At 43.9% G+C, this 27,702-nt stretch overlaps 1 protein-coding gene across 1 annotated transcript in view; it reads right to left on the bottom strand.

The window, feature by feature from the left end:
- Nucleotides 1–14,330: 14,330 nt before the first annotated feature.
- Nucleotides 14,331–27,702, bottom strand: part of LOC120909121 (bone morphogenetic protein 2-B-like) — a 67,035-nt gene continuing 53,663 nt past the window's right edge. The window contains exons 4-6 of the mRNA XM_040320782.1: nt 17,420–17,624; nt 15,458–15,460; nt 14,331–14,787 (exon numbers count right to left, since the gene is read on the bottom strand). Coding sequence (XP_040176716.1) covers nt 14,354–14,787; nt 15,458–15,460; nt 17,420–17,624 — 642 coding nt within the window. The 3' untranslated portion in view covers nt 14,331–14,353. The remainder of the gene's footprint in view (nt 14,788–15,457; nt 15,461–17,419; nt 17,625–27,702) is intronic.

The following is a 27,702-nucleotide window of genomic DNA, read 5'->3' as shown; positions in this document are numbered from 1 at the left end:
GGCTTTTCGAATTTGCCGCGAACACCCAAAATTGTTCGCTGTTCGAGTCGAACATGAGTTCGACTCGAACTCGAAGCTCATCCCTATCCTGCAGTAAAACTGCACTGACATACTGCAATATACTGCGGTAAACATACACTAACGCACTGAAAATACTGCACTGAAAAATACTGTGTTAAACGTGTAATAACGCACTAACATAACTACTATGTTAAATGTGCACCAACGCACTGCAATACACTGCTGTAATTGTGCACCAACGCACTGAAATATACTGCGTTAAACGTGCACTAACACACTGCAATATACTGCGGTAAACCTGCAATAACGCACTCAAATGTACTGCGTTAAACATGCAGTAATGCACTGAAATATACCGCGGTAAACCTGCAATAATGCGCTTAAATACACTGCAGGAAGCCTGTCCTGACAAAAACTGACACTAAAGAAAAATTAATGGTTGCACTACATACACACTGCACTATCACTAGATTCACACTAAACTGATACTTTACACTCACAATAGAATCACAATAGCCCACTCTAGCACACTAATAGCTGGATTCAGGTAGATCAGCCTAACGTTAGGCAGGCGTAGCGTATCTCATATACGCTACGCCGCCGTAAGTTAGAGAGGCAAGTGCTGTATTCACAAAGCACTTGCGTCCTAAGTTACGGCGGCGTAGCGTAAATGTGCCGGCCTAAGCGCTCCTAATTCAAATTGTGAAGAGGTGGGCGTGTTTTATGCTAATGAATCGTGACCCGACGTGATTGACGTTTTTAACGAACGGCGCATGCGCCGTCCGTGGACATATCCCAGTGCGCATGCTCCAAATTACGCCTCAAAGACTTATTCATTTCGACGTGAACGTAAATTACGCCCAGCCCCATTCATGGACGACTTACGCAAACAACGTAAAAAATTAAAAATTCGACACAGGACCGACGTCCATACTTAACATTGGCTGCGCCATCTTTTTGGTGGACTAACTTTAGGGCCTGAAAACGCCTTATGTAAACGGCGTATCTTTACTGCGACGGGCAAGCGTATGTTCGTGATTAGGCGTGTCTCGCTGATTTACGCATTCTAGGCGTAAATCAGCGTACACGCCCCTAGCGGCCGGCCTAAATAGACAGCTAAGATACAAAGGCACCCGCTGTCGTATCTTAGCTAGATTTAAGTGTATCTCAATTTGAGAATACACTTAAATTTACGACGGCGCAGATTCAGAGTTACAACGGCGTATCTACTGATACGCCGGTGTAAACCTCTCTGAATCTGGCTATAACTTGCTAGTAGCACTGAACAGATCCCTGTTCTATTTCTCTCCACGTCAATATCTAATGGGAAGAATGGCATGACAGGGTTCAATCAAGCGGTCAAATGCACCCACAATTTGGGTGTTTGTTGAATGGACGAACAGCCAATGTTCGGCCCAAACTCATGCTCAGGGCGAACCGTTCGCCCAACATTACTTGCAGTCCTCACTGTCACCAGCACTTCACAGTCCCCACTGTTACCATCATTTCACACTCCCTACTTCTAGCCCACACTAGTCACAACCAATCCTGATTCACAGTCAGAACTTTAACACAGATCATCTCCTGCCAGCAAACTACATTCATCAGTGCATCACAACTCATATTTACAATGCCCACAGCTACAATCTTACAACCATTCTGCACGTACATCTGATGGTTTTGGCTTCTTTCTTACATTTATCACATTTGTAAACATAGTTGTCTGCAGACTATTGCATTAGGGTGTGCTCACCAAAGCTCAAACACACATATGTGTATGTGATTGTGTATATGTACACACACATGCTTATAAATAAATGTAAACAAAAATTTAAAATGTATTAACATATGAACAGCATCAGTAGGGTAGAGGTTGGTGTCAATGGGCCAGCAGATGGTGTCAGCCAGTATAGCAGCGGACAGTATCAGTAGGACAAAGGATTTTGTCAGTAGGGCAGAGGACAGTGTCAGTGGAGCAGTGGACAGTGTCAGTAGGGCAGAGATTGGTGTCAGTGGGGCAGAGGGCGATGTCAGTAGTTTATTATTTTTTCTAATTTTCATATTTTTTATGATTTTTGAGGTTGGGAGTTTTGGTGAAAAAGCAGGGGTCAAACAAACTTCTGATGTCTCACGTTTGAGAAAGAGAATGTGACGTAACGACGTAGGAAGTGCGACCACGTGACCTATGCAATTAGCCGGAGGCCAGCAGACGTAAGCCGGCTTGTCATCTCGCCACGTCCTGTGCTGAGCGCGATTCGCTCGTTTTAAACTTTTACTGTATCGAAAACCTTTATTAAAATCGATGATCCCTTCACCAACGTCCTTCACTATTGTGGCATCATTTCTCCTCTCACCCTTTGGCTCCAATCCCTGAGACGGACGGATCCTAGGATCACTCACCAATCCAGGACGCTATTGGTATCCATTAAGGAGAGGCAGCGCTGAACCAGCAGAAGAAGGAACTACTTGCCCTACATGCGCATGAAGGTAAGGGCAATGTGAGACCAGTTGTCGGATTCATTTTCCATGTCTAGAGGATCCATCTATTCCACCTGCTCCATTTGACCATTCACCCATAGACTCTCTATTGCATCATTTTATTATTTATATTATTTATTAATATATATATATATATATATATATTTTGCTCAGTGTCACTTTCTATCACCTGTGGGGAGGCCATCTCCACGGTTTGGACTGTAGAGCCCACCCATCACTTGTTAGTGCACATTGTGTTGGCTTTTTAGCCATTATACATATTTATTCCACCTTAACTTTAGCGCTTATCATTTTTCACCATTGAGAAAGAGAATGGGACTAAGGACAGAGATTTCCCAGTACCTTTCTCTGCAGCCTTAGCTGATCTGGATAGTAAATGAATGGAAAGTGCGCTGTGCTGAGAAGCATCCTGTTCATTTACAAATGAATGAACACAGTGAGTGATTGGTTCATTCAGAAAAAAAGGGCAGCTAAATTCATATTGATCAGGCCCTTTTCTGCTCTCCATCCTGAAACAATCACCAGCAGAAGCCGACAGGAGAGGAGGGAAGCAAGCAGTGCTGCAGATGGAAGGAAGGGATACGGGAGAGCTTGGGCAACAGGGGGATTTTGCACCACACAGGGTGATTAGTGTGTGGCCAAGCATACCCCATGCACATGCCTATGTTTGTAACAATTTAGTGGGCACATTATTTGCTAGTTATTGTTAAAAGGAGTTAACAAGAAATACATAGGGAGATGTATACTGGCAGCAAAACAAATTTGAATACATACATACTGGATTCATTACCAACGACTTAAAGGATAGATGTTTTTTCTGAATAGAAATGAATTGAACATTTTCCAAAACTATGTAAATATAATATCAGAATTAGATGTCAGACCTGTAAATAGTAATAGGATTTGCTTAAATATGAAATAAATGTGCTTCAGCCATTGAAATTGTATTATGTGTATCCGGCATCATTGGGTTGATCGTGTTTATTTTCATATATACTGTATATTAACTGTTTACCAATCATGGACCTGTCCTTAATAAATAAAATGTAACATTACTCAAAAGTGAGAGAGGCAGTAGGACAAAATCACTTCTACTCAATGTCTCTTCTAGTATAGCCATAAATTGTCTGGATCTAACTTAACTCCTCCGCAATAAAATGTTTTTTGCAATTAGCTCAATGGGCAGATTTGCTTCGCTTGGACAGACTTTTAATTGATGCTAGTATGTCTGTGTAAGTCTCTCCATATCTCTTTGAAGAGCAAGGTGACTGGTCTCAGTCTGCACCCTCTCTTCCCCCCTGTTAATTGGTTTTGTGTATGGATCATTGCTTTAATGAAGGCAGTGTGAGGGAGACCCTCCAGTTTTATGACATTCTTTGTTTGGGCTCATCATAATAATCAAGAATTTGACTTCCTATAAAATTAGCCACTTGCTGCATACAGTTTAAAGCATAATGGATTCCTTATGTTACGCACATTTTGCTATAGCAGCTAACATCTAGTAAAAATCGAGATTACCGCATGCATTGAACTTTTTTTTAAACAGAAAGCAGCATGGTTAGTGATAACTCTGCAAAGCTTCATTGAGACCAAAACATTTCAACATTTAAAAATAAATTATACCATAGAAAACAAATGATGTGCATCTTTGTATGCACAGTAAATATATTTAAATCTCTGCACCTCCAACCTGACATATACATAATCTTTTTTCTTCAGCACTAATAATGATGAGAATGTAAACGATGTGTATGCAAACATGTACATAAATATAAAATGTATGATTTTTCTGCTATTATTAAACTGCAACAGTGATCTCTTCATTCAGTTTTCAATATAGAATGTTGTAAAGAATTTCATTATGTAAAAAATGTGTTCCTGCACTGTGATAATCCCTTCATACGAAGGCTGGCACAAACCACTTACGCTGTTTTTCTTAATTCCATATTAAATCATTGGTCAATTTTCCTTAAAAAAAATAATAATTAAAAAAATGAATTAAAATAGTTCCTAATAATAAATCTGCAGTCGCATTTAAAAATAAAATGTGTGTATGTTTAACCACAAATATGTTGTAATTATTATTCATATTACAAGCCCTGCATTACGCACACTTTTTCAGCTTTAATAACCATCAACTCCAGAATAAACAATAGCAATTGGCTTTAATTATCAGTGTTTAATGGTGCAGAATCATTCAGGGCAGGGAAGAGAAGCAAATAATTACTGTTAGTACTGTAGAGTAACTTTCATCTGATTCTCAAGCCTTAGATAGAGGGAGTTATGTGCATTCATTACCCTATTCCAGTCTAAGCTGTCCTGAATACTGAACATACAAAGTATGCTGAGATCACTATATTTTTATTGGGTTATGAATATATCCATACTATCTTAAGTTTTTTATTCTATTTATAATAATAAAATAATGACTGTATGTATAAAGCATTTTGTTACAGAGTACCTATCATATGTTTTTTTTTATCATTAAATGAAACCTTCTTACAAAAAAAAAAAAATTGCGAGCTGCTTCTAAAAATCGTATTGTCTGTCTCTGACTTCTATAGATCTGTGAGTCATAAACCCTCGTTAAACAACGCAACAAGTGAAGTCCAAACTCTATACAGACACACCCCACTTTTAAGTACACAATGGGGTTTATTTACTAAAGTTGGAAAGCACAAAATCAGGCTCACTTCTGCATAGAAAGTTTTTTTTTTATACAGAAGTGAGCCTGATTTTGTGCTTTCCAGCTTTAGTAGATAAACCCCATTGTGTACTTAAAAGTGGGGTATGCCTGTATCTGCATGTGTGTTCCATATCAGTGTCTCAACAAGTGATGCATCCAGAGGATCAGCCTAACAATCAAGAAACTAGGAGGTTGATAATACCACCACCAATGTCTAGAGGCCCCGAATTCTGATTCACAAGAATTTTGCAACAAATTATCGGATTATTTCATTAACAAAATTGAAAAAATCTGTGAAAGTATTCAGCAAAATATAACCTTCATCAACCCCCCATCAACCCCCCCCCCTAAATCACAAACCTAATACCCACATAAATCCACCGCAATCAACTAATTTCACTCTAAAACCCATTTCCATCGATGCCACTAAAAATATCATCCCCACTAAACTGCTGAAAGAATGTGCCGATATTTTGGCACCAGCTACCACGCAGCTCATAAACCAGTCATTCAAGGAGGGCATGGTGCCAACCTTGCTGAAACAAGGCATAATCAAACCAATTCTAAAAAAAAAACACCCTTGACCCCAAAGACCCAAACCATCGTCGACCCATAACAGGCCTAAATGTCTTCTCCAAGGTAATGGAGAAAGAAGTTGTACAACAGCTACAACATCATTTAGACACCCACAAACTACTCGATCCGTTTTAATCGGGTTTCCGCCCTGGTCACGGGACAGAAACAGCACTGCTCAAAATATGGCATGATGCTCTCGAGGCAGCAGACGAAGGAGAATCTTGTCTTCTGGTACTGTTGGACCTAAGCGCAGCTTTTGATATGGTAGACCACAAATTATTACTGACTCGGCTAGCTGAAGTAGCCAGAGTCGCGGAATGTGATTTATCTTGGTTCTCCTCCTTCGTGGAAAACCGATCACAAATAGTGAAACTTGGTCCTTTCACTTCTGAAAAACGCACAGTGTCATGCGGAGTCCCTCAGGGATCCCCTTTGTCGCCTGTTCTGTTCAATATCTATCTCCGCCCTCTTTTTGAAATCATCAGTAACCAGAAGTTACTTTACCACTCTTATGCAGATGACACACAGCTGTATTTTCGCATCTGCAACAAAAAGGATCATTATCTCGGACTAGAGAAATGCCTTACTTTGATAGAAAATTGGATGACGAAGAGTTATTTTAAACTAAACGGTTCGAAAACAGAACTTCTCCTGTTTCACGCCAATCAAAAGAATCATCCCGCAACAACATGGACACCCCCGCCCATTCTGGGTAAAACCATCACCCCTAGCACCAAAGTCAAAAATCTCGGAGTCATTTTCGACACCTACATGACAATGGATGCACAAATAGGGTCAGTAGTCAGCCGAACGCACCATCTGCTGCGCCTACTACGCAGACTCACTCCCTTTATCCCAAAAGAAGACATAGCAGTCGTGGTGGGAACAATTATCAACTCCAGACTTGACTATGCAAATGCCCTCTATCTCGGACTCCCTAAATACCAAATCACTTGTCTGCAAGTCATTCAAAATACGGCCGCTCGACTTGTGACGGGAAAAAAACCATGGAAATCAATCTCACCTTCACTGAGATCCCTTCATTGGTTGCCTGTAAAAGACAGAATCACCTTCAAGGCACTCTGTCTAACGCATAAGTGTGTTCAAGGAAATGCCCCCCAATATCTATGCGATAAACTAAAAGCTCACAACCCTAATCGCGTTCTGCGATCCACCAACCAAAATCTACTCCAGATACCCAAAGCCAGTCCAAGGACCTAGACTATGGAACGCTCTACCAACCAGCATCCGACTGGAGGTGAACTACTTGGCTTTCAGAAGAAAAATCAAAACCCATCTCTTCTGAGGGCAAAAAAGTTTACTCAGGGAATGGATAGTAAGCTCCCAGAGGCGATTCAGTTCGCATGTGTTGCGCTATATAAGTTTCTGACTCACTCACCATACATATTTTTCTCATATGAATATTCATTTAAAACAAAGCGTGTCTCACCCGGGTGACACCCAGCAGAGTGCCGCTTACAGCGCACCCCTACACTGATCTGTGTCTCACCGGCTGTCTCAGTGGCTCACTCAGTGAAGCGGACCAAAGCCACCTCCCTCACAGGATGAGTAGGGAGTCTGAGGGACATACCGCTAGGTGAATCCTGTGCTGTTCTAAGGTCTGGACTGTGTATTGTAATGTGGATGGACAGGAGAGGGGGACAGTGACCAAGGAGGGGGGTTAGTTAAAAAACAATGGAGGAGTGATAGGAAGAGGGGATAAGAGGACATGTGTGGGAGAGGGGCGCTATGGGGGAGGGGGGTCTGCACTGAGGTGGATCTATACTAAAGGGGGGTCTGTACTGCAGGAGGGGGGTCTGTACTGAGGAAGGGGGTCTATACTGAGAGATGTCTGTACTGAGGGAGGGGGTTCTATACTGAGGGGGTCTGCACTGAAGAAGGGGGGTCTAAACTGAGCAAGGGGGGGTTGTACTTAGTGAGGGGGTCTGTACTGAGGAAGGGGGATCTATATTGTGGGAGGGGGGTCTGTACTGAGGGAGGGGATCTATACTGGGGGAGGGGGTCTAAACTAAGGACATGGGGTGTGCACTTAGTGAGGGGCTCTCTACTAAAGGAGGAGATCTATATTGTGGGAGGGGGGTTCATACATATTAGGGCTTATTTAGACAGGATCCGATTTAGATTTACAGCATGTTTTTAGATTGTGGGAGGAAACCCACACAGGCACAGGCACAGGGAGAACATGCAAACTCCAGGCAGATGGTGTCACAGGCGAGATTCAAGCCAGCGACCCTTTTTGCTGCTAGGTGAAAGTGCTGTGCTGCACGAACATGTATCTAGAGATGTAGGTTCTTGTGTCCACTTGTGGGTCATGTCTAGGGATGAGCCGAATCCCCCCCCCTCGGTAGGGATGAACTTATGTTTGAGCCGAACATGAGTTCGCCCCAAATATTGTCTGTTTGCCCGTTCGGCGAACAGCGAACAATTTGGGGTGTTCGCGGCATATTCGAAAAGCAGTGGAACACCCTTTAAAAGTGTATGGGAGAGAATGATAGAATGTTAATTTTAAAGGTTAATATGCAAGTTATTGTTCTAAAAAGTGTTGGGGACCCGGGTCCTGCCCCAGGGGACATGTATCAATGCAAAAAAACATGGAGACGTGGTGCTTTGAGGGGTGACAGACCCCCAAAGCATCCTCCCCATGTTGAGGACATGTGGCCTGGTTACGGTTCAGGAGGGGGGGGCCTGCCAGGTTGCGTGCATGAAAAAGGGGCTGGTATGGATTTTTGGGGGTAACTCCACGCCATTTTTTTTAAATTTGGGGTGGAGTTCCCCTTAAAATCCATACCAGACCTGAAAGGTCTGGTATGGATATTTGGGGGGAACCCCACATGATTTTTTTTTTTTTAATTTGACGCAGGGTTCCCTTAATATACATACCAGACCTGAAGGGCTTGGTAATTGAATTTGGGGGGACCCCCATGCTTTTTTTTTTTATCAATGACTTTCAATGACTATTCTCTGTATTGCCGGGAGCCGACAATACATTATAGCCGTACTTTTAAATTACTTTTTTTCCTTCAGTAATGACATTTTGTGCAGGGACAGTTCTAAGCATGGGAAACAAGCGCTACTTTACAGACAGTGGCCCAGATTCTCGTAGGGCGCGCGTAAATCTAAGCGGGCGTAGCGTATCGTAGTTACGCTACGCCGCCGCAACTTAGAGAGGCAAGTGCTGTATTCACAAAGCACTTGCGTCTAAAGTTACGGCGGCGTAGCGTAAATGTGCCGGCGTAAGCGCGCCTAAATCAAATGAGGAACAGGGGGGCGTGTTTTATGTAAACTAATCATGACCCCACGTAAATGATGCTTTTTTCGAACGGTGCATGCGCGCGCATGCTCAGTATCACGTTGAATTTTCAAATTAAATTACGCCCGCTCAATGCCTAGTCTACGTGAACGTAACTTACGTCCAGCCCCATTCACGGACGACTTACGCAAATGACGTAAAACACGACGCTGTTCTACGTTTCCGACGTCCATACCTAACATGACTTACCCCTGCTTTATGAGGGGTAACTTTACGCCAGCGTATGTCTTACGTAAACGATGTATCTTGCTACGCCGGGCGTGCGTATGTTCGTGAATCGGCGTATCTAGCTCATTAGCATATTCAACGCGGATATCTACGGAAGCGCCACCTAGCGGCCAGCGTAAATATGCACCCTAAGATACTTACGCCGCTCGTATCTTAGCCGAATTTATGCGTAACTGATTCTAAGAATCAGCCGCATAGATACGACGGCTCTCATTCGGACTTACGATGGTGTACATGGCGCTACGCCGTCGTAAGTCCTTTGAGAATCTGGGCCATACTATACACATCTCCCAGGTGTGAAATCACTGCTCCCGAAAAAACTTCAGTTTTTAAAACTTTTTTTGCATTGATACATGTCCCCTGGGGCTGGACCCAGGTCCCCAAACACTTTTTATGACAATAACTTGCATATTAACCTTTAAATTAACACTTTTGATTTCTCCCATAGACTTTTAAAGGGTGTTTCGCGGCTTCTATCGTTTACATATTTATTATTGCATTGCACCCGTCTGCTGCGCCAGTTTACATGCTCAATTAATGATTTATCTGGCGCACCAATTAAGGTATGAACCAGAGAACCGGCGTACAACCAACTTGTACACCCTTTAATGTCCACAGCTCTTTAAAGTAAGAAATCTTGAATTAATTGTAGCGGGTATTACCCTTTTGATGTGATACAAAGACTACGATTGCTGATCATGAAGAATCTCAGCTCCCTCCAGTGGCTGAGTTGGGTTACAGTCACCTGTTGTTTACATTCTGTTCTGGTACCGCAGTGAATTTTGGGGAATTGAGTTCAGTAGGAGAAGAGACTCCAGTTTCCCTGGCCTTTAAAGAACTGCATTACCCAGAGAGCAGCTGTGCAACCCCAATATGCTTTGCCTTCCGCACCGCCTGGAGAGGGAGGTAATTTAAGGGAGAGGACGTGTTTGGCGCACTCGCGGGACCGCCTCTTCAACCCAGGACGGCACTGCAGGAGTGTCTCCAGGGGAGTAGGCCGCAGTTGAGGCCTACATATGCCAGGGCGGAGTGGCTTTGAGACGGAGAGAGCTATCGGACGAGATCCCAGTAACCCTACGACTTGTCTGAGGAACGGAGTCTGCTGATCGACTGGACAGTGTAGAGGGACAAGGCCTAAACCAGTTGGGTGAGACGGGCACTTGCCTGAAAGTACTGTATGTTTGTGGAAGGGTGGATCACTGACATCCATTTTATTGGTTTGACTATCCAGGAAACTTTATCAATTTACTATTACCTTACCTATGGCCTCATGCACACCATGACTTTTTTGAGCTGTAAATGGCTGAGCCCTTTTTAAGCTTCAAAAAAACAAACCAGGACCAGTGCGTTCTGAAGCTCCAGCGTTAGAGCTGTAAAGATGTCAGATTTAACGAGGCTTAGCGCTTGTCCGGCGTTTCTTTCTCTATTCAAAATCAATGGTTCCCTATGGGAGCCTGTTGATTTGAATAGAGGTCGCACCAGAAGTCGGATCAAGATGATCCGACTTGCGGGATGACTCGTGTGCGGAGAATCTTGAAGCGGAACCCCGCGAAAATTTAAAAATTTGCGTGAGGTTCCTTCCAGGATGATACCAGGCCCTTCGGTCTGGTATGGATCTTAAGGGGAATCCCCCACACCAAAAAAAAACGGTGTGGGGGGGCCTCTTCCCGACAACCCTGGCCGTTGGTTGTCAGGGTCTGCGGGCGGGGGCTTATCGGAATCTGGGAGCCCCCTTTAATAAGGGGGCCCCCCACCCTACGTGAATGAGTATGGGTACATCGTACCCCTACCTATTTACCGGGAGGGAAAGTGTCAATAAAATAAACACACAACACAGGTTTTTAAAATCATTTATTAGCCAGCTCCGGGGGTCTTCTCCGCTCTCCGGGGGTCTTCGCCCACTCTCCGGTGCATTCTTCGGGGCTGGCCACCGCTATCTTCTTTCAACTCTCTTACTAGCGGCGGCCAGCCCGGTCTTCCTCGTCGCCTTCTGCCTTTTGCCTAAATGTCTTCCCTCTTCTTTTCTACTGATGTTGCTCCGGGTGATGATGACATAATTACCCCGCCCCCTTATGTCGTCACCACCCGGAGCATGCTGGGACTGTAACGTCATAAGAGGCCTATATAAATCATCGCGCACCACACACCCGGCATTACAGCGGGAGGGAGCGTTGTGGTAACATCGGAAGAAAAGAAGAGGAAAGAAGGCAGAAGGCGATGAGGAAGACCAGGCTGGCTGCCGCTAGTAAAAGAGCTGCAAGAAAATAGCGGCGGCCAGCCCCAAAGAAGGCACCGGAAAGCGGGAGAACAACCGGGGAGAGCAGGGAAGACCCCAGAAGGCAGAAGGCGACGAGGAAGATCAGGCTGGCCCCTGCTAGTAAAAGAGCTGCAAGAAGATAGCTGACCCCCCATGTTGAGGGCATGTGGCCTGGTATGGTGTAGTAGGTGGGGCACTTGCTCGCCCCCTTTCCTGACCTGCCGGGCTGCGTGCTCGGATAAGGGTCTGGTATGAATCCTGGGGGAACCCCCATGCATTTTTTTTTTCAGTGTGGGGGATTCCCCTTAAGATCCATACCAGACCGAAGGGTCTGGTATCATCCTGGGGGAAACCACCAATTTTTTTTTTTGCGGGGGTTCCCCTTCAAGATTCTCCACACACGAGTCGTCCCGCAAGTTGGAACATCTTGATCCGACTTCTGGTGCGACCTCTATTCAAATCAATGGGCTCCCATAGGGAACCATTGATTTTGAATAGAGAAAAAAATGCCGGACGAGGCTTAACACAGCGTTAAGCCTTGTTAAATCACGTTTGCCGGCGTCTGACGTCTTTACAGCTCCAACGCTCTAGCTTCAGAACGCACTGGTCCTGTTTTTTTTTTGCAGCTTAAAAACGGCACAGCCATTTACAGCTCAAAAACGTTATGGTGGGCATGAGGCCATAGGCTAACATGGAGAGACGTTTTTTAAGCTGCAAAAAAGGCTCAGAAAAGTGGCTGTAAAAACGTCCGTGGGCATGAGGCCTTACACCCAGTCAAGTTTAGCTTTAAGAATCTGCAAAAATCAGGCTTAATATAACTAAAGTAAAATTGTGGTAAATAGGAATGTTGAAGATTTTCCTAGGAAGAACATGCATATAGTTGCATTATAAATTAAGAGAAGTAAACATTTAATACAAAGATAGTTAGTCTTGTTGAAAAAAAAAATCATTGCTAATAATATATACAGAATACATACAGTATATACAATTTAGATCAAAATATAATTATTTCTTGCTATATATCTCCATACTCTGCAAATCACACTCCAACTATACCTAAAGTAACATTTTAAGTAAAATATTTAAACATTTCATACATATTTATGGAGCAAAAACAGTGCAGAATTAAATGTTATAATGGCATCACAATTCTCCTATTTCTCTGGTCTGTGCATAAAATATTTGTTACTAGTACTGTTATTTTGAACATGGAAAATAGGAAACTCGCATCAAAGAACGTGGCTTGGGATCTGACATTTAGCAGTGATATCACTACCACTTCTAAATAACACATCCCCATTGGCTTCTGTTTGTAAACAAGTCAGAGGGGATTCTGGGTAACATCATTGGGGAGATATATTTGTTTACATTTCATCAATGCTGAGGAGCTGTTATTGACAACAGGAAAAGTGGCAGGATGCATTATCGGGCTATGTTTAACATACTTGACATGGATCTACATCCTTGGTTATCATGACTGATATCAAGCAACATTGTTTATTAATTTAATAATTGTCTTTATTAAATAACTGTTTTCAATGTTGTGGTTGCTTCTTAATTTACTTTTGCAATTTCATTTAGTGACTGAGTAACAAGAAGTACTATGGGCCAGATTCTGGTACAATTGCGGCGGCGCAACGTAACCCGTTTACGTTACACTGCCGCAAGTTTTCAGTGTAAGTGCCTGATCCACAAAGCACTTACCTGTAAACTTGTGGCGGTGTATCGTAAACACGTCTGGCGCAAGCCTGCCCAATTCAAATGGGGCGTGTACCATTTAAATTAGGCGCGCTCCCGCGCCGGACGTACTGCGCATGCTCAGTTTAGAAATTCCCGCCGTGCTTTGCGCGATGTGACGTCATTTTTTAGAACGGCGACGTGCGTACCGTCCATTCGTATTCCTGGACGTCTTATGCCAAAACAAAAAAAAATTGAAATTCGACCCGGGAACGACGGCCATACTTTAACATGGCTCGACTAAAGTTAAGCCATGTTAAAGCAGCCGTAACTTTGCGACGACGTAACGAACGCGAAAACCTTTGTGGATCACCGTAAATCCTCATTTGCATACCCGACGCTGGGATACGACGCGAAATCCCCCCAGCGGCGGCCGAAGTATTGCATCCTAAGATCCGACGGTGTAAGTCAATTACACCTGTCGGATCTTAGGGCTATCTATGCGGAACTGATTCTATGAATCAGCCGCATAGATACGACAAGAGATATGATGGTGTATCAGGAGATACGCCATTGTATCTCTTCTCTAAATCTGGCCCTATGTACCTATTAATAATTCACGTGAGGGTGGTTGGATATATGTGCGCCCCTGTATTCTACTTGGTTTCCAGACTCCAGTATCTCCCACCAGCAGACCCTAACATCCCTTAGGGGAAAGGATGTGGAGATGAGGCTCCCCCCCCCCCCACACACACACTAACTTGTAAGGTACTGTCCCAATGTTGAGGGCATGTAGCCTAGTCTAGGTAAAGGGGGCACATGTTACCACCCCCTTCCCTTATTTATGAGTACCCCACATTATTATTTTTTTTAAATGGTGTGAAAAATTTGCATAGGTTCCCACATTCTAGAAAATGTTTGGTATACGAGTTTGATGAGTTAGAACACTTTGATTCTTAAGAGGTCCAAACTGAGAAAATGCAGTATAACTCTGGTACTGAGGTCACACAGCAAAGTATGGTTAATACCAAATAATATATTAAAAATGGTGGCAAAGCACAATTCTGAAGGACAGTGTTTAGTGGCAGCCACAGCTTACAGCCACCATATCATCATACTGCTTCAGAACAACATTTTCTTCATCATCAAAGTAAAGTAAGTTAATTGAATTAAGGCGATCTGGAATGCAACATGGTGTTCCAATGTCTTCATTAAGTTTGAGAGCATGAACAATGGACTGTACAGCAGCATGATTTGTGGCACCCAATCCTTGTCCCATAGGAAATAGACACGTTCCTTTGCAGTAGTAGGCGTTGTATCCCTTTGGGGAGATGATCCAGCCAGCCCAACCAATGTCTTCAAAGTCCACATAAAGAGGCTTGCGTTGACATGGAGGATACATACTAGGATATAAATCCCGGGTTTTTCTACTTCTAATATGTTCCATTACCATTGGGAACTTATGTGTTGCTGGATGTATTAGAGAAGAAACTTCAGATGGTGGAAGAGAATCTGAAACAAAAATGTATACTTTATATATTTGACTTGGTGTGAATATAGTAAATCTAAATATTGTGTTCTTCAATTATGCTTTTCTAAATATGTTGGCCATCATAACATAATGCTGCACTCCATGTGCTTTTAAGTTTCATGATGTGTAAAAATCATCACAGTGGAGCCACAGACCTTTAGTGTTGACAAAGTCTAATAGAAATCCAAATCTAGGAAATTAGTTTCTTTAAAATTCGTCTTTTAGCAGAGCTATTTAATAGGTATACATGGGTAAAGTATAACAAAACATACGTCACTATGATACATGCACAGTTGCTCATACATCGTCGTAAGCTCCAGACTTGATGTAGAGGGTTGACAAATATCATGGAATATTATCACCTCCAAAAATCACAGAATATAAGTGTGTTACTTGCATGAAGTGAAAATAAAGGGATAAAGCCTGAAAAATACAATAAATGCAGCCACCACATCTAAGGGCTGGTAAGCTGCAATATATGACATTTTTGTTCTTTAGTTTGGATGCACTTTAAGAATACCCAGCAGTAGCAGGATATCTGGTATTAGTTTAATGTCAAGCACCATGATTCCTCAGAAATAAGAGGTTATTATTCTCTTTTCCCTTTTATTTTAGGTCCTTCTGATATCCAAAGCATGATGATAAATGCACTTCCTTTTTCTCCTTTTTATAATTTACTGTATTCTGCATATATTCAGAAGATCCTTAGTTAGTCAGTCTCCAGCACAGAAAACTAGAGGGAATCTTCCAAACACCAAAAAAGCCTGACAGCTGCTCTAACCTTTTTCAGGTTTATCCAAAACAATATATATATATATATATATATATATATATATATATATATATATATATATATATATATATACAGTATATATATATATATATATATATATATATATATATATACAGTGGGGATCGAAAGTTTGGGCACCCCAGGTAAAAATTTGTATTAATGTGCATAACGAAGCCAAGGAAAGATGGAAAAAATCTCCAATAGGCATCAAATTACAGACTAGACATTCTTATAATATGTCAAAAAAGGTTAGATTTTATTTCCATCATTTACACTTTCAAAATGACAGAAAACAAAAAAATTGCGTCTGCAAAAGTTTGGGCACCCTACAGAGTTAATATCTTGTACTGCCCCCTTTGGCAAGTATCACAGCTTGTAAACACTTTTTGTAGCCAGCCAAGAGTCTTTCAATTCTTTTTTGAGGTATCTTTGCCCATTCTTCCTTACAGAAGTCTTCCAGTTCTTTGAGATTTATGGGCTGTCTGTCACGCACTGCTCTTTTAAGGTCTACTATCCATAGATTTTCAATTATGTTGAGGTCAGGAGATTGTGAAGGCCATGGCAAAACCTTCAGTTTACGCCTCTTGATGTAATCCCCCATGGATTTTGAGGTGTGTTTAGGGTCATTATCCATTTGTAGAAGCCATTCTATCTTTAACTTCAGCATCAAGTTACCATCCAAAATTTGCTGAAATGTTATTGAATCCATTTTTCCTTCTACTCGTGAAATGTTCCCTGTGCCACTGGCTGCAATACAACCCCAAAGCATGATTGATCCACCCCCATGCTTAACAGTTGGACAGAGGTTCTTTTCATTAAATTCTGTGCCCTTTCGTCTCCAAACGTACCTTTGCTCATTCCGGCCAAAAAGTTCTATTTTAACCTCATCGGTCCACAGAACTTGTTCCCAAAATGCATTAGGCTTGTCTATATGTTCATTTGCAAAGTTCAAACGCTTATTTTTGTGGTGAGGACGTAGAAGAGGTTTTCTTCTGATGACTCTTCCATGAAGACCATATTTGTACAAGTATCTCTTTATAGTGGAATAGTGTACCACAACTCCGGTGTCTGCCAGATCTTTCTGGAGGGATCGTGCAGTCAAACGTGGGTTTTGATTGCTTTTCTCACAATCCTGCGAGCTGTTCTGTCTGATATTTTTCTTGGTCCTCCAGATCTTGCTTTAACTTCCACTGTTCCTAAAGACTGCCATTTCTTAATTACATTCCGAACAGAGGATATTGACATCTGAAAACGCTTTGCGATCTTCTTATAGCCTTCTCCAGCTTTGTGAGCGTCAACTATTTTCAGTTTCAGTTTTCTAGACAATTGCTTAGAAGAACCCATGGTGCTGATTGTTGGGGCAAGGTCAGATGAGTCTGAGCATTTAAAACCTTTGAGATTGACATCACCTGGTCTTCCCAGACGATGATTGAGAACAATCCATGACACTGGCAGGTCTCAGCTTTGCAAAGGGGGCAGTGCATGCTATAAATTCTGCAGGGTGCCCAAACTTTTGCAGACGCCATTTTTTTGTTTTCTGTAATTTTGAAAGTGTAAATGATGGAAATAAAATCTAACTTTTTTTGACATATTATAAGAATGTCTATTCTGTAATTTGATGCCTTTTGGAGATTTTTCCATCTTTCCTTGGCTTCGTTATGCACATTAATGCAAATTTTTACCTGGGGTGCCCAAACTTTGGATCCCCACTGTATATATATATATATATATATATATTGTAGTTTAAAAGTATACAAAGTACGTTCGTGAGTTATTTATGAATGAATTATTTGTATTCATAAAAGTAAACTATATCTTACCTGTGTCTTTTACAGTGGAAGCTGTATATGTGTTTAATGTTGCTCTCCTGCCGTCATCGCTAAAAAGAACCAAATAAGATTTTTTGCTGTCTGGCTTGTGCTTTGCAAAAGTAGGGGGGTCAGTTTCTTGGAAATTTCTTGAGGGTGGGGTAAAGGCAATAAGGAAACCATGATTGGTACTGTCATCTCCAACCCACCTTGAAACCTAACAAAAAAAATACACGATCATTACATCAGTTACATAGTTACATAGTTAGTCTGGTTGAATAAAGACACATCCATCCAGTTTAATCCACAGAGAGGGAAACAACACACACACAAATTAAAAAACTTCCAAATACACAAGCCTATACCCATAGTTGATCCAATTCGCTCCAGCAGGGGGAAAAAATGTCCTTCCTGATCCTCCAAGAGGCAATCGGATATTCCCTGGATCAACTTTACCTATAAACAGGGCTTTTTTTCTCAAACAATAGGTGCTGGAACTCAACCACGACCCTCCAAATCTCCTCTCCAAATCACATCAAATAGTGGGTGTGGACAGATTTCACAAACAGTAGAAGGGTCTAAAAGGGGTATTAAAAACCAGGATTGCATTACATACAGAGTGCAGAGTTCATGGGGGTTACACACAGAGTGCAGAGCTGTCACTTGTAAACACAGAAATCAGACTTCTGTGTTTACAAGTGATTGTGGTGAGCAGGCACCAAAGGGTCTGAGGTGATGGAACTGAGTTCCACCAAGTTTCCCCTGGAAAAAAAGCCCTGCCTATAAATATTAGTATCCATTTATAGTATATTATGTGCATTTAGGAAAAGAATTGAGTCAATGACCTTAAAGTGAATAAGTGTACACCAAGTTCTCTATATGCACCACGTATGTATTTATATATGTTGATCTTATCCCCCTTATTCTCCTCTTCTCAAGAGAGAATAAATTCAGTTTTACTAATCTTCCCTCATAGCTGATTTCCTCCATGGCTCTTATCATTTTGGTTGCCTCTTTCTGCACTTTCTCCAGTTCCCCAATATCCTTTTTGTGAACTGGTGCCCAAAACTGAACTGCAATTTCTAGATGTATTCTCTTGTCTAACAACCAGACATGTTTTTTTTTTTTTTTTTTTTTATGAAGGATACGTTTGGTGCCATTGATTTATTAACTTATATGGCTTCCATTACTTCTCAGAAGTTATTTTGGTAGATGCTTAATTTTAAATTATTTGTAGACATCCCTTTTTTCAAATTCTGGTAATAAAAATAACTCTTGTTACTGCTAGGGATGGTCCCGCGGTTCAAGTCGTAGGTGTTCGCCCGTTCGCCAAATTCAGAACAATATGGGCTGTTCGCAGCAAATTTACGTGCCATGAAATGCCCCATAGTGCACTGCGAGATTGCAGTGCATTGATGTCAGATGATTGGCCAAACCATGCACCTGACCTGCATGCTTTGGCCAATCCCAGCATGTTCTGTTGTGAGAGCCATGATTGGCCAAAGGCAGGGTGCCTTAAGCCAATCATGGCTCGGGGGCTAAGTCCACGCCCCACACTATATAATACTGCTTACACAGTGGCTGTATGTAGTGTGTTGGAGTGGACAGAGCTAGAGAAACTTGAGCTAGATTAGGCAGTTAGTTAGTGGCTTGCAGGCAGTGTAGTAATATATATATATATATATATTGTAGGGGGTTAGCTCGGTAGCGGGGTGTGTGACCCCCTGGATGGGTTCAATACACACTGAATTTATACAGAAAGGCAGTCGAAGGCGGTTGAAAACAAAGATTTCTTTCTCGTACATCACGGGACACAGAGCGGCATATTCATTACTATGTGGGTTATATGGAGTACCTTCAGGTGATGGACACTGGCAATCTTAAACAGGAAGTCCCCTCCCTATATAACCCCCTCCCATAGGAGGAGTACCTCAGTTTTTTCGCCAGTGTCTTAGGTGTTGGTCATGGATTAGCTTTGCCTCCGTATCCTTGGGATTAAGGCGGGCTAACCGGATCTGTCCAAAGTGCCTCAGTGCCAAAGTGGACAGTACCCGGGCCCCAAACCGTGGGGTTTTGCCTATAATGCCCTCTCTAAGAGGGCTGGACCCTGGGCCCAGGACTTAGAGCTTTCCTAAGCCAAAAGTATCCTGTTTGCCAGGGTGCTATATAGGTCCAGGTCAGTCGGTTCCTTCCAGGACCCCAGTACCTGATGGTCTACTACTTTACCCACGGAGATGGGAGAAGATTGGACTATTGTTGCTTGGCAAACGTCCTGCGGCATGGAGCAGGTAAGTGGAGAGCCTGCGGGACTTGGTCCGACAGTGGGCTCTCCAGGGGAGATCTGCGGGGGGTTTGCCTGAGTATGCTCTGCATTGGCACCATGGTCACTATGTCTGTTATGTCTGGATGATCTAACTTTTCCCCCCATCACTGGATCCCCCTGTCTAGGCATCTCTTTACTGGCTACCTGCTGCCCCGCTGGTTGGGAAGGTGTTCTTAGAAAACCTGTCTCAGGGCTATAAATGTGTCCTTAAGAGGCCTGTTTTTAAGTCCTACCTGGCCGGGGTTTTGAATTTGCCGCTCTGCAGCCCGTAGGGGCGATCCTCTCCCTGCTTCCTGAGGCCTGGCAGCGCGTCTCCATGTGTTCTCCTCCCCTGACATACGGGCGCGCGCGCGGGCACGTGCACGGTTAATAGAGCGGTTTCGCGCCGTTCGGGAGGGGGGGCGGGGAGCGTGCAGGCCGGCGTCGGAAGAGGCGGGCTTCGCCTCTGTTATTTGAAGCAGGTCCTCGTTCATGGCTCAGTCTGAAACTGAGCTGAGAGCGAGAGGACACAGAGCGGCACACTAGTGACCCCCGGTGGCAGGATAGGGGTAGTACATGCTAGGCTTAGCCTATGTATATCTGTTAAGCCAAAAATCCTCTTTGCAGCAGGTTGGAGGCTGGTAAAGTATTGGTGGGGCTGTATGTTTTAAAAAAAAAAAAAAAAAAAACCTTTAATGAGTTAAAGGAAATATATATATATATATATATATATATATATATATATATATATATATATATATATATATATATATATATATATATATAATAATGTATTGAAAAATACTGCTGTTCCCTTAACCACGTAGTTTTTTCCTAGCTACAAACAGTCAGTTGTTGTATGCTGGGGTACCTCGGTCTTGTACCATGGCTCCCAAAGGCTCGGGATCTAGAGGGGCAAAAAATGCCAAAAAACAAAAGGGTTCCCCCTCAGATTCTGAGGATATGAGTCAGGCTATGCCAGTACTCTCCCCACCTGTTGACCCAGGGATGGCCGCCTTGGTTGAGCCAAAAGGGGGGTCTGGTGCGGAGGCTGGCCCAGATCCTCCCAACCCGGTGTTTGTCACTGAGGAAATGCTAGCTATCTCCTTAGGAGGGCTAGAGAAAAGATTGGCAGCTATGATCGCTAATTCTTTGCCAGACAAGAAGCGGACTAGGTCCCCTTCACCAAAGTGTGTATACTCAGATGCTGAAGTTCTCTCTCCAGAGGAGTTAGAATCTCAGGAGGACCTGTTGGACCAGAACCTAGAAGGTTCAGAGCTTGAGGATTCTACTGTGGAGGAACCATTCTCTGCCTCCCAAGCAGAAAGTCTGTGGATCCAGTCCTTGACAGACATGGTCCGATCGGCATTTTAGTTGCCCTCACCGGAGCCTCGGGCTCCGACAGTTTCCTCCTTGGGCTCTTTAAAAGCCCCCTTGAATAACGCAGTTTTTCCAGTCCATCCTCTGTTGGAGGAATTGATTTACCAGGATTGGGTACGACCGGACAGAATTTTTTTGCCGCCTAAAAGATTTTCTGTTATCTACCCCATGGAAGTGAAATTTTCCAAAAAATGGGCGCCCCCAGCTGTGGACGCAGCCATCTCATGCGTAAATAAGTCATTAACTTGTCCGGTAGAAAACATACAAATGTTTAAGGACCCGGTTGATAAACGTTTAGAGACACTTTTAAAGGCTTCCTTTGCTACGGCAGGAGCAGTGGTACAGCCGGCAGTAGCTGCTATCGGAGTTTGTCAGGCTTTGAAGGTCCAGACTAAACAGATGCTGAAAGACATCCCTGCCCAACAGGCAGAGGAGCTATCTGATATTCCCAGAGCTTTATGCTTTGCGGTGGATGCCATAAAGGACTCCATCCAGCAGGCGTCTCGTTTATCACTATTGGTAGTGCATATGAGAAGGCTCTTATGGTTAAAGAACTGGGCGGCCGAGCCCCCATGTAAAAAACTTCTGGCAGGGTTTCCCTTCCATGGGGGAAGACTCTTCGGAGAAGATCTAGATAAATACATTCAGACTATATCGAGTGGTAAGAGTACCCTCCTACCAGTCAAAAAGAAGTTCCGGGGTCCTGCCTTTAAAAGGCCGATTTCCCCTGTCCCGGGGCCCTCAAATTCCAGGCAGTATCGACGGCCTCCTGCGCGATCCAACTTTAACAATAAGTCACAGGGACAGGCCCCTGGGGGCAAGAAGCCATGGTATCGCAAACCAACAAAGCCAGCCCCTAAGTCTGCTTTATGAAGGGGCGCCCCCACTCACTCGAGTGGGGGGAAGGCTTCGCCTCTTTTCGGAGGTTTGGGAAGCCAACATCCCCGACAGATGGGTCCGGTCATCTGTGGCCATAGGCTACAAGTTAGAGTTTCTAAAGTTTCCGCCGCCTCATTTTCAGGAGTCAAGGGTACCGAACGATCCAGCAAAAAAGGCCTCGTTCCTAACGGCATTGGATCGTCTGCTCTGCCAGGGCGTGATTGTAGAGGTACCAGTCCAAGAGCAAGGACTAGGCTTCTACTCCAATCTATTTGTCGTACCAAAGCCCAACGGCGATGTCAGACCAATTTTGGACCTAAAAAGTTTAAACGTTTACCTAAAGGTTCAGTCATTCCGGATGGAATCGGTTCGGTCAGCAGCCGCCGCGCTCCAGAAGGACGACTTTCTGGCTTCAATAGACATAAAGGACGCTTACCTTCATATACCGATCTTTCAGCCACATCAAAGATTTTTACGCTTCTCGGTGGCTCAGCGTCACTTCCAATTTGTGGCGCTTCCTTTCGGGCTGGCTACGGCCCCCCGAGGTTCTAGCTCCAATTTTAGCCAATCTAAGAATCCAAGGGGTCACGGTCCTAGCATACTTGGACGATCTCTTGATCATAGATCACTCACCTACTTGCTTGGAGCAAGCGGTTGCCCTCACGGGTCAATACCTCGAGAGGTTCGGCTGGGTCTTAAACCGAGAAAAATCAGCATTCCAACCAACAAAACAGTTGGAATATCTCGGCATGAGATAGATACAGCTCAGCAAAGGGTATTTTTACCCCTGGTAAAGGTCAAGGCTATCAAGGAGTTGATTCAGCTGGTTCTAGGCAAAAAAGAACCAACTATTCGCCTATGTATGCGTTTACTAGGCAAGCTGGTGGCTACGTTCGAGGCGGTACCTTACGCACAGAGCCATACTCGCATCCTACAGGCAGCCATTCTGGCAGCTTGGAGCAGGAAAGCACAGGCCTTGGAGTTTCCTTTAGCTCTATCATCAAGAGCCCGGCAAAGTCTGTGCTGGTGGTTAAACCCTCAGAATCTGCTGAAAGGGAAATCCTTCAGCCCCATAGCCTGGAAGATAGTAACCACAGATGCCAGCCTGAAAGGCTGGGGAGCGGTCTTGGATGGTTGTACTCGCCAAGGTACTTGGGCAGCGGCGGAGAAGCAGCTGCCCATCAATATCCTGGAGCTCAGAGCTGCTCGGCTAGCCCTCCTGGCATGGACATCCAAATTGCAGGGATTCCCGGTGAGAATACAATCAGACAATGCCACGGCTGTGGCATATATAAACCACCAAGGGGGAACCAAGAATCCGGCCGCTCAGAAGCAAGTGAGCTTGATTTTTCTGTGGGCAGAGGCTCATGTGCCCTGCATATCGGCAATATTCATTCCCGGAGTGGACAACCTGCAGGCAGACTTCTTAAGTCGCCAAACTATGTCGCCAGGGGAATGGTCTCTACATCCCCAGGTTTTTCAGACAATCTGCCAGAGATGGGGGGTGCCAGACGTGGATGTCATGGCATCGAGATTCAACAAGAAGCTAGACAGGTTCATGTCCCGAACAAGGGACCCGATGGCCTGCGGAACCGATGCGTTAGTTTGCCCTTGGCATCAGTTCAAACTTCTTTATGCTTTTCCCCCGCTCCAGTTACTACCCCGCCTGCTGCGCAGGATCAGGATGGAGCACAAGCCAGTAATCCTGGTTGCTCCAGCGTGGCCCCGGAGGGCATGGTACTCACTAGTCTTGAGGATGGCAGTGGAAGACCCTTGGACTCTTCCTCTACGACCAGACCTACTCTCTCAAGGCCTGATCCTCCACCCTGCATTACGGCGTCTAAATTTGACGGCCTGGCGGCTGAATCCCTGATTCTCAGGGGTAGAGGTCTGTCTAAGCAGGTTATCTCTACCCTGATCAGGGCTAGAAAGCCGGTCTCCAGAGTAATTTATTACAGGGTTTGGAGGGCCTATGTAGGCTGGTGTGAGTCCAAGAAATGGCTTTCCCGCAAGTATACCATTGATAGAGTGTTAAGTTCTCTCCAGCTGGGAGTGGATAAAGGCCTGGCATTAAGCACAATTAAGGGACAGATTTCAGCTCTGTCAGTGTGGTTTCAGAGGCCGTTGGCCACCCACTCGCTGGTTAAGACCTTCATTCAGGGGGTCTTACGTATTAATCCTCCGATCAAGTCGCCACTTTGTCCGTGGGACTTAAATCTTGTTCTGTCAACTTTGCAGAAGCAACCTTTTGAGCCGTTGGCTGAGATTCCTTTGGTTTTACTAACAAGGAAGTTGGTATTTCTGGTTGCCATAGTTTCAGCCAGGAGAGTGTCAGAATTGGCTGCCTTATCTTGTAAGGAACCATATCTTATTCTGCATAAGGATAGGGTGGTTCTCCGTCCTCATCCTTCCTTTCTGCCGAAGGTTATATCCGGTTTTCACCTAAACCAGGATTTGATTCTACCATCCTTCTTTCCGAAACCTACGTCTAGAAAAGAAGGGTTGCTGCATACCCTAGATATTGTCAGGGCCATGAAGGCCTATCTTAAAGCTACAGAGAAGATTCGGAAAACAGAGGTGTTATTCATTTTGCCGGATGGGCCCAAGAAGGGGCAGGCGGCTGCAAGATCCACCATCTCGAGGTGGATTAGACAGTTTATTACTCAGGCATACGGCTTGAAGAGGTTGCCTCCTCCTTTATCAATAAAGGCTCATTCTACCAGGGCCATGGGCGCCTCCTGGGCGGCACACCATCAGATCTCTATGGCTCAAATATGCAAGGCGGCAACCTGGTCTTCAGTCCACACGTTTACAAAGTTCTACCAGTTGGACGTAAGAAGGAATACTGATACAGCCTTTGGGCAGGCAGTGCTGCAGGCTGCGATTTAAGACCCTCGGAATCGGGGGGGCACCCTTGATTTAAATTTAAATTTAAATTTATTTTTTCTTGACTAAGTTGGATTTATTATTATTATTTTAGAGTGTACCTCTAATTAAATCCTGTTGTCTTGGGAAGATGTCTCCCTCCCCTCATTAAAGCATTGCTTTGGGACATCCCACATAGTAATGAATATGCCGCTCTGTGTCCCGTGATGTACGAGAAAGAAAAAGGGATTTTTAATACAGCTTACCTGTAAAATCCTTTTCTTGGAGTACATCACGGGACACAGAGCTCCCACCCCTCTTATAGGGACCATTTTGGGAGGCATACTGCTTGCTACAAAACTGAGGTACTCCTCCTATGGGAGGGGGTTATATAGGGAGGGGACTTCCTGTTTAAGATTGCCAGTGTCCATCACCTGAAGGTACTCCATATAACCCACATAGTAATGAATATGCCGCTCTGTGTCCCGTGATGTACTCCAAGAAAAGGATTTTACAGGACAGCATGATAAAATATGGTCTCCATGGATGGAATTTTTTCTCCCTCCTGACTTCGTAGCCACCTTCCCTATCCCATGATTTTTGTGATGTTCTTATGATTTGACACATATGGCCCACTGGGGGCGCACCCGTCCGCGCTGACACTCTCTTTCTTTCTCTTCTTTACTTTTTCCTCCTTTCTCCTTCTCTCCTTCCATCTCCCATTACTACGTCTCCCCTTCCCTGCCCTGGTCCCCTAGGGCTTCCCCCCTCCTTATGTTGAAACTTATTGTCTTATATACTAGGGTGATACGGTTACCCGTGACCCCCCATTAGCCTTCAGTTTTCCATCCTTAAATGTGTTGAGTACGGATTATTGTTCTATGCCACCTTATGGAATGGAAACGTGTGCTTTTCATTCCTAGGTTTATTTGTCTTTATCCCCTATGTTCCCACATAACTCTAGTATAATACCTTCTCTCACTATGTTACACTTATTCCTCTACTGAGAAATCCTGGAAGGTCCTACCAGTATTGTATGTACACGTTAATATTATTATATACCATTGTATCTCCGTAATTGTTTTATGCGGAAAAGTTTATTTTTCTTTCTACTCTGTACTCTTTATTTTTACAATAAAAAATTTGAACAGAAAAGGATTTTACAGGTAAGCTGTATTAAAAATCCCTTTTTTGGTTTATTCATCCATCTTGCTGGAAACAAGTGCAAGCGTCCAAACAGCACAAACAAAATCAAACATAAAATAAACCCTGGCCACTTGGGGCATCTACCTTCACCACACAGGAACCTATCTATGGAGTCTGGCACAGCCTATTGTTGGGCAGACACTGCTGGTCATACAGCAGAAAACAAAAGTCTTTTTGATTTTTATCACACAGAAAAATCAACAGCACCTCACCTCTTCAGAAGTATTTCTGTTCACTGCACTCCTTCCCTCAGAAAGCCTCAGGATGCAGCAAAAAGTGGTAATCCTCTGGATTACTTATAGAGGCCTTAATTGCCGCATTCTGAACAGCTGAAGTTTTCCAACGCCCTTAAACCTTTCTGGCTACTTCTGCAGCCGACACCCGATAATAATTGGTGTATTGTCTAAACAAGGCAGAAATGTATCTCCCGTCTGTGACAACACCCACAGATTTACCTGACTTCCTGTCACATACCCCCCCTCTTGTTTCAACCCTAGGGTTGGGACACAGGTTGCCAGGCAGGCAATTACTCGGGACAACCCATCTGCATTCCCCATTTTAGCACCTGGGCGATGCGTTACCATAAAACTAAATTCCTGGAGGCCCAGGAACCACCTATTTATTCTCCTATTGGTCTCTTTGTTCTGTGCCATCCACTTCAATGGGGCATGATCCGTCACCAGTTCAAACTGTCTACCCACGAGGTAGTACCGGAGAGAATCCAAAGCCCATTTCACCGCCAAACACTCTTTCTCAATGGTGGCATAATTCTTCTCATGGGCCTTCAACTTTCGGCTGAGGTACATAACAGGGTGTTCCTCACCCTTGATAATCTGGGACAGTACAGCTCCTAACCCCACATTTGACGCATCTGTCTGAACCACAAAGTCCTGTGAAAAATCAGGCGAATTTAAAACTGGCTGACTACATAAGGCCTGTTTTAAAGCCTGAAAAGCTGTTTCTGCTTCGGGAGTCCATTTGGCAAATTCTCCTGCGCTCTGGTGTTTTCTGCTATAGGGCAACGTGATCCAATTACAGGGTAAATTCTATGGTCTTGCAGCCCTCCTAAGAATCCTGGGAATTCATAAAGCTAAAAAAATAAAAGAAAAAAGGAGGTTGCACCGACCTAGTGTATTACCGTTTAAAAAGGATTTTAATGTATGAATTATAACAATGGTCATACTCACAAAATGAGTTGTAAAACAGCGCTTAACAACCAATGCAACTGGTACACAGCATCGCCAAACGAACACAACGACAGCACGGATCAGATGGTATCAGACCGGCGATATGGCTGACGCGTTTCAGAGGCGAGCCCCTTTCATCAGAGCCTTGGTGGTCCGTAGCTGTTCCCTCATACCAGGAGCTACGAACATACTCACCAGCACACCGCGTATCGTATAAAACGTCCAAAAGTTTAATGCAGTGAAAACATCACAAGGATTGCAACGTTTCAAGGCCGCGCAGGACCTCTTCGTCAGGCAAGTGATCATACCAGGAGCTCTCTAGTATTTTTACACGCAAGTGAGCATGTGCGGAGATGCCTGACCATAGTCCAACCCCAATTTCCCCTTTGGTCAATCCTATCCTATGGGGTGTGGCTAGGGAATACCCCCACTACCAGAGATTTAGGGCCAGATCCAGGTAGATCAGCGCATTCTTC

Source organism: Rana temporaria, chromosome 8 (assembly GCF_905171775.1).
Source record: "Rana temporaria chromosome 8, aRanTem1.1, whole genome shotgun sequence".
Taxonomy (NCBI): Eukaryota; Metazoa; Chordata; class Amphibia; order Anura; family Ranidae; genus Rana; species Rana temporaria.
The sequence above is the reverse complement of the archived record's forward strand: the minus strand, read 5'-3'. Positions and strand labels throughout refer to the sequence as shown.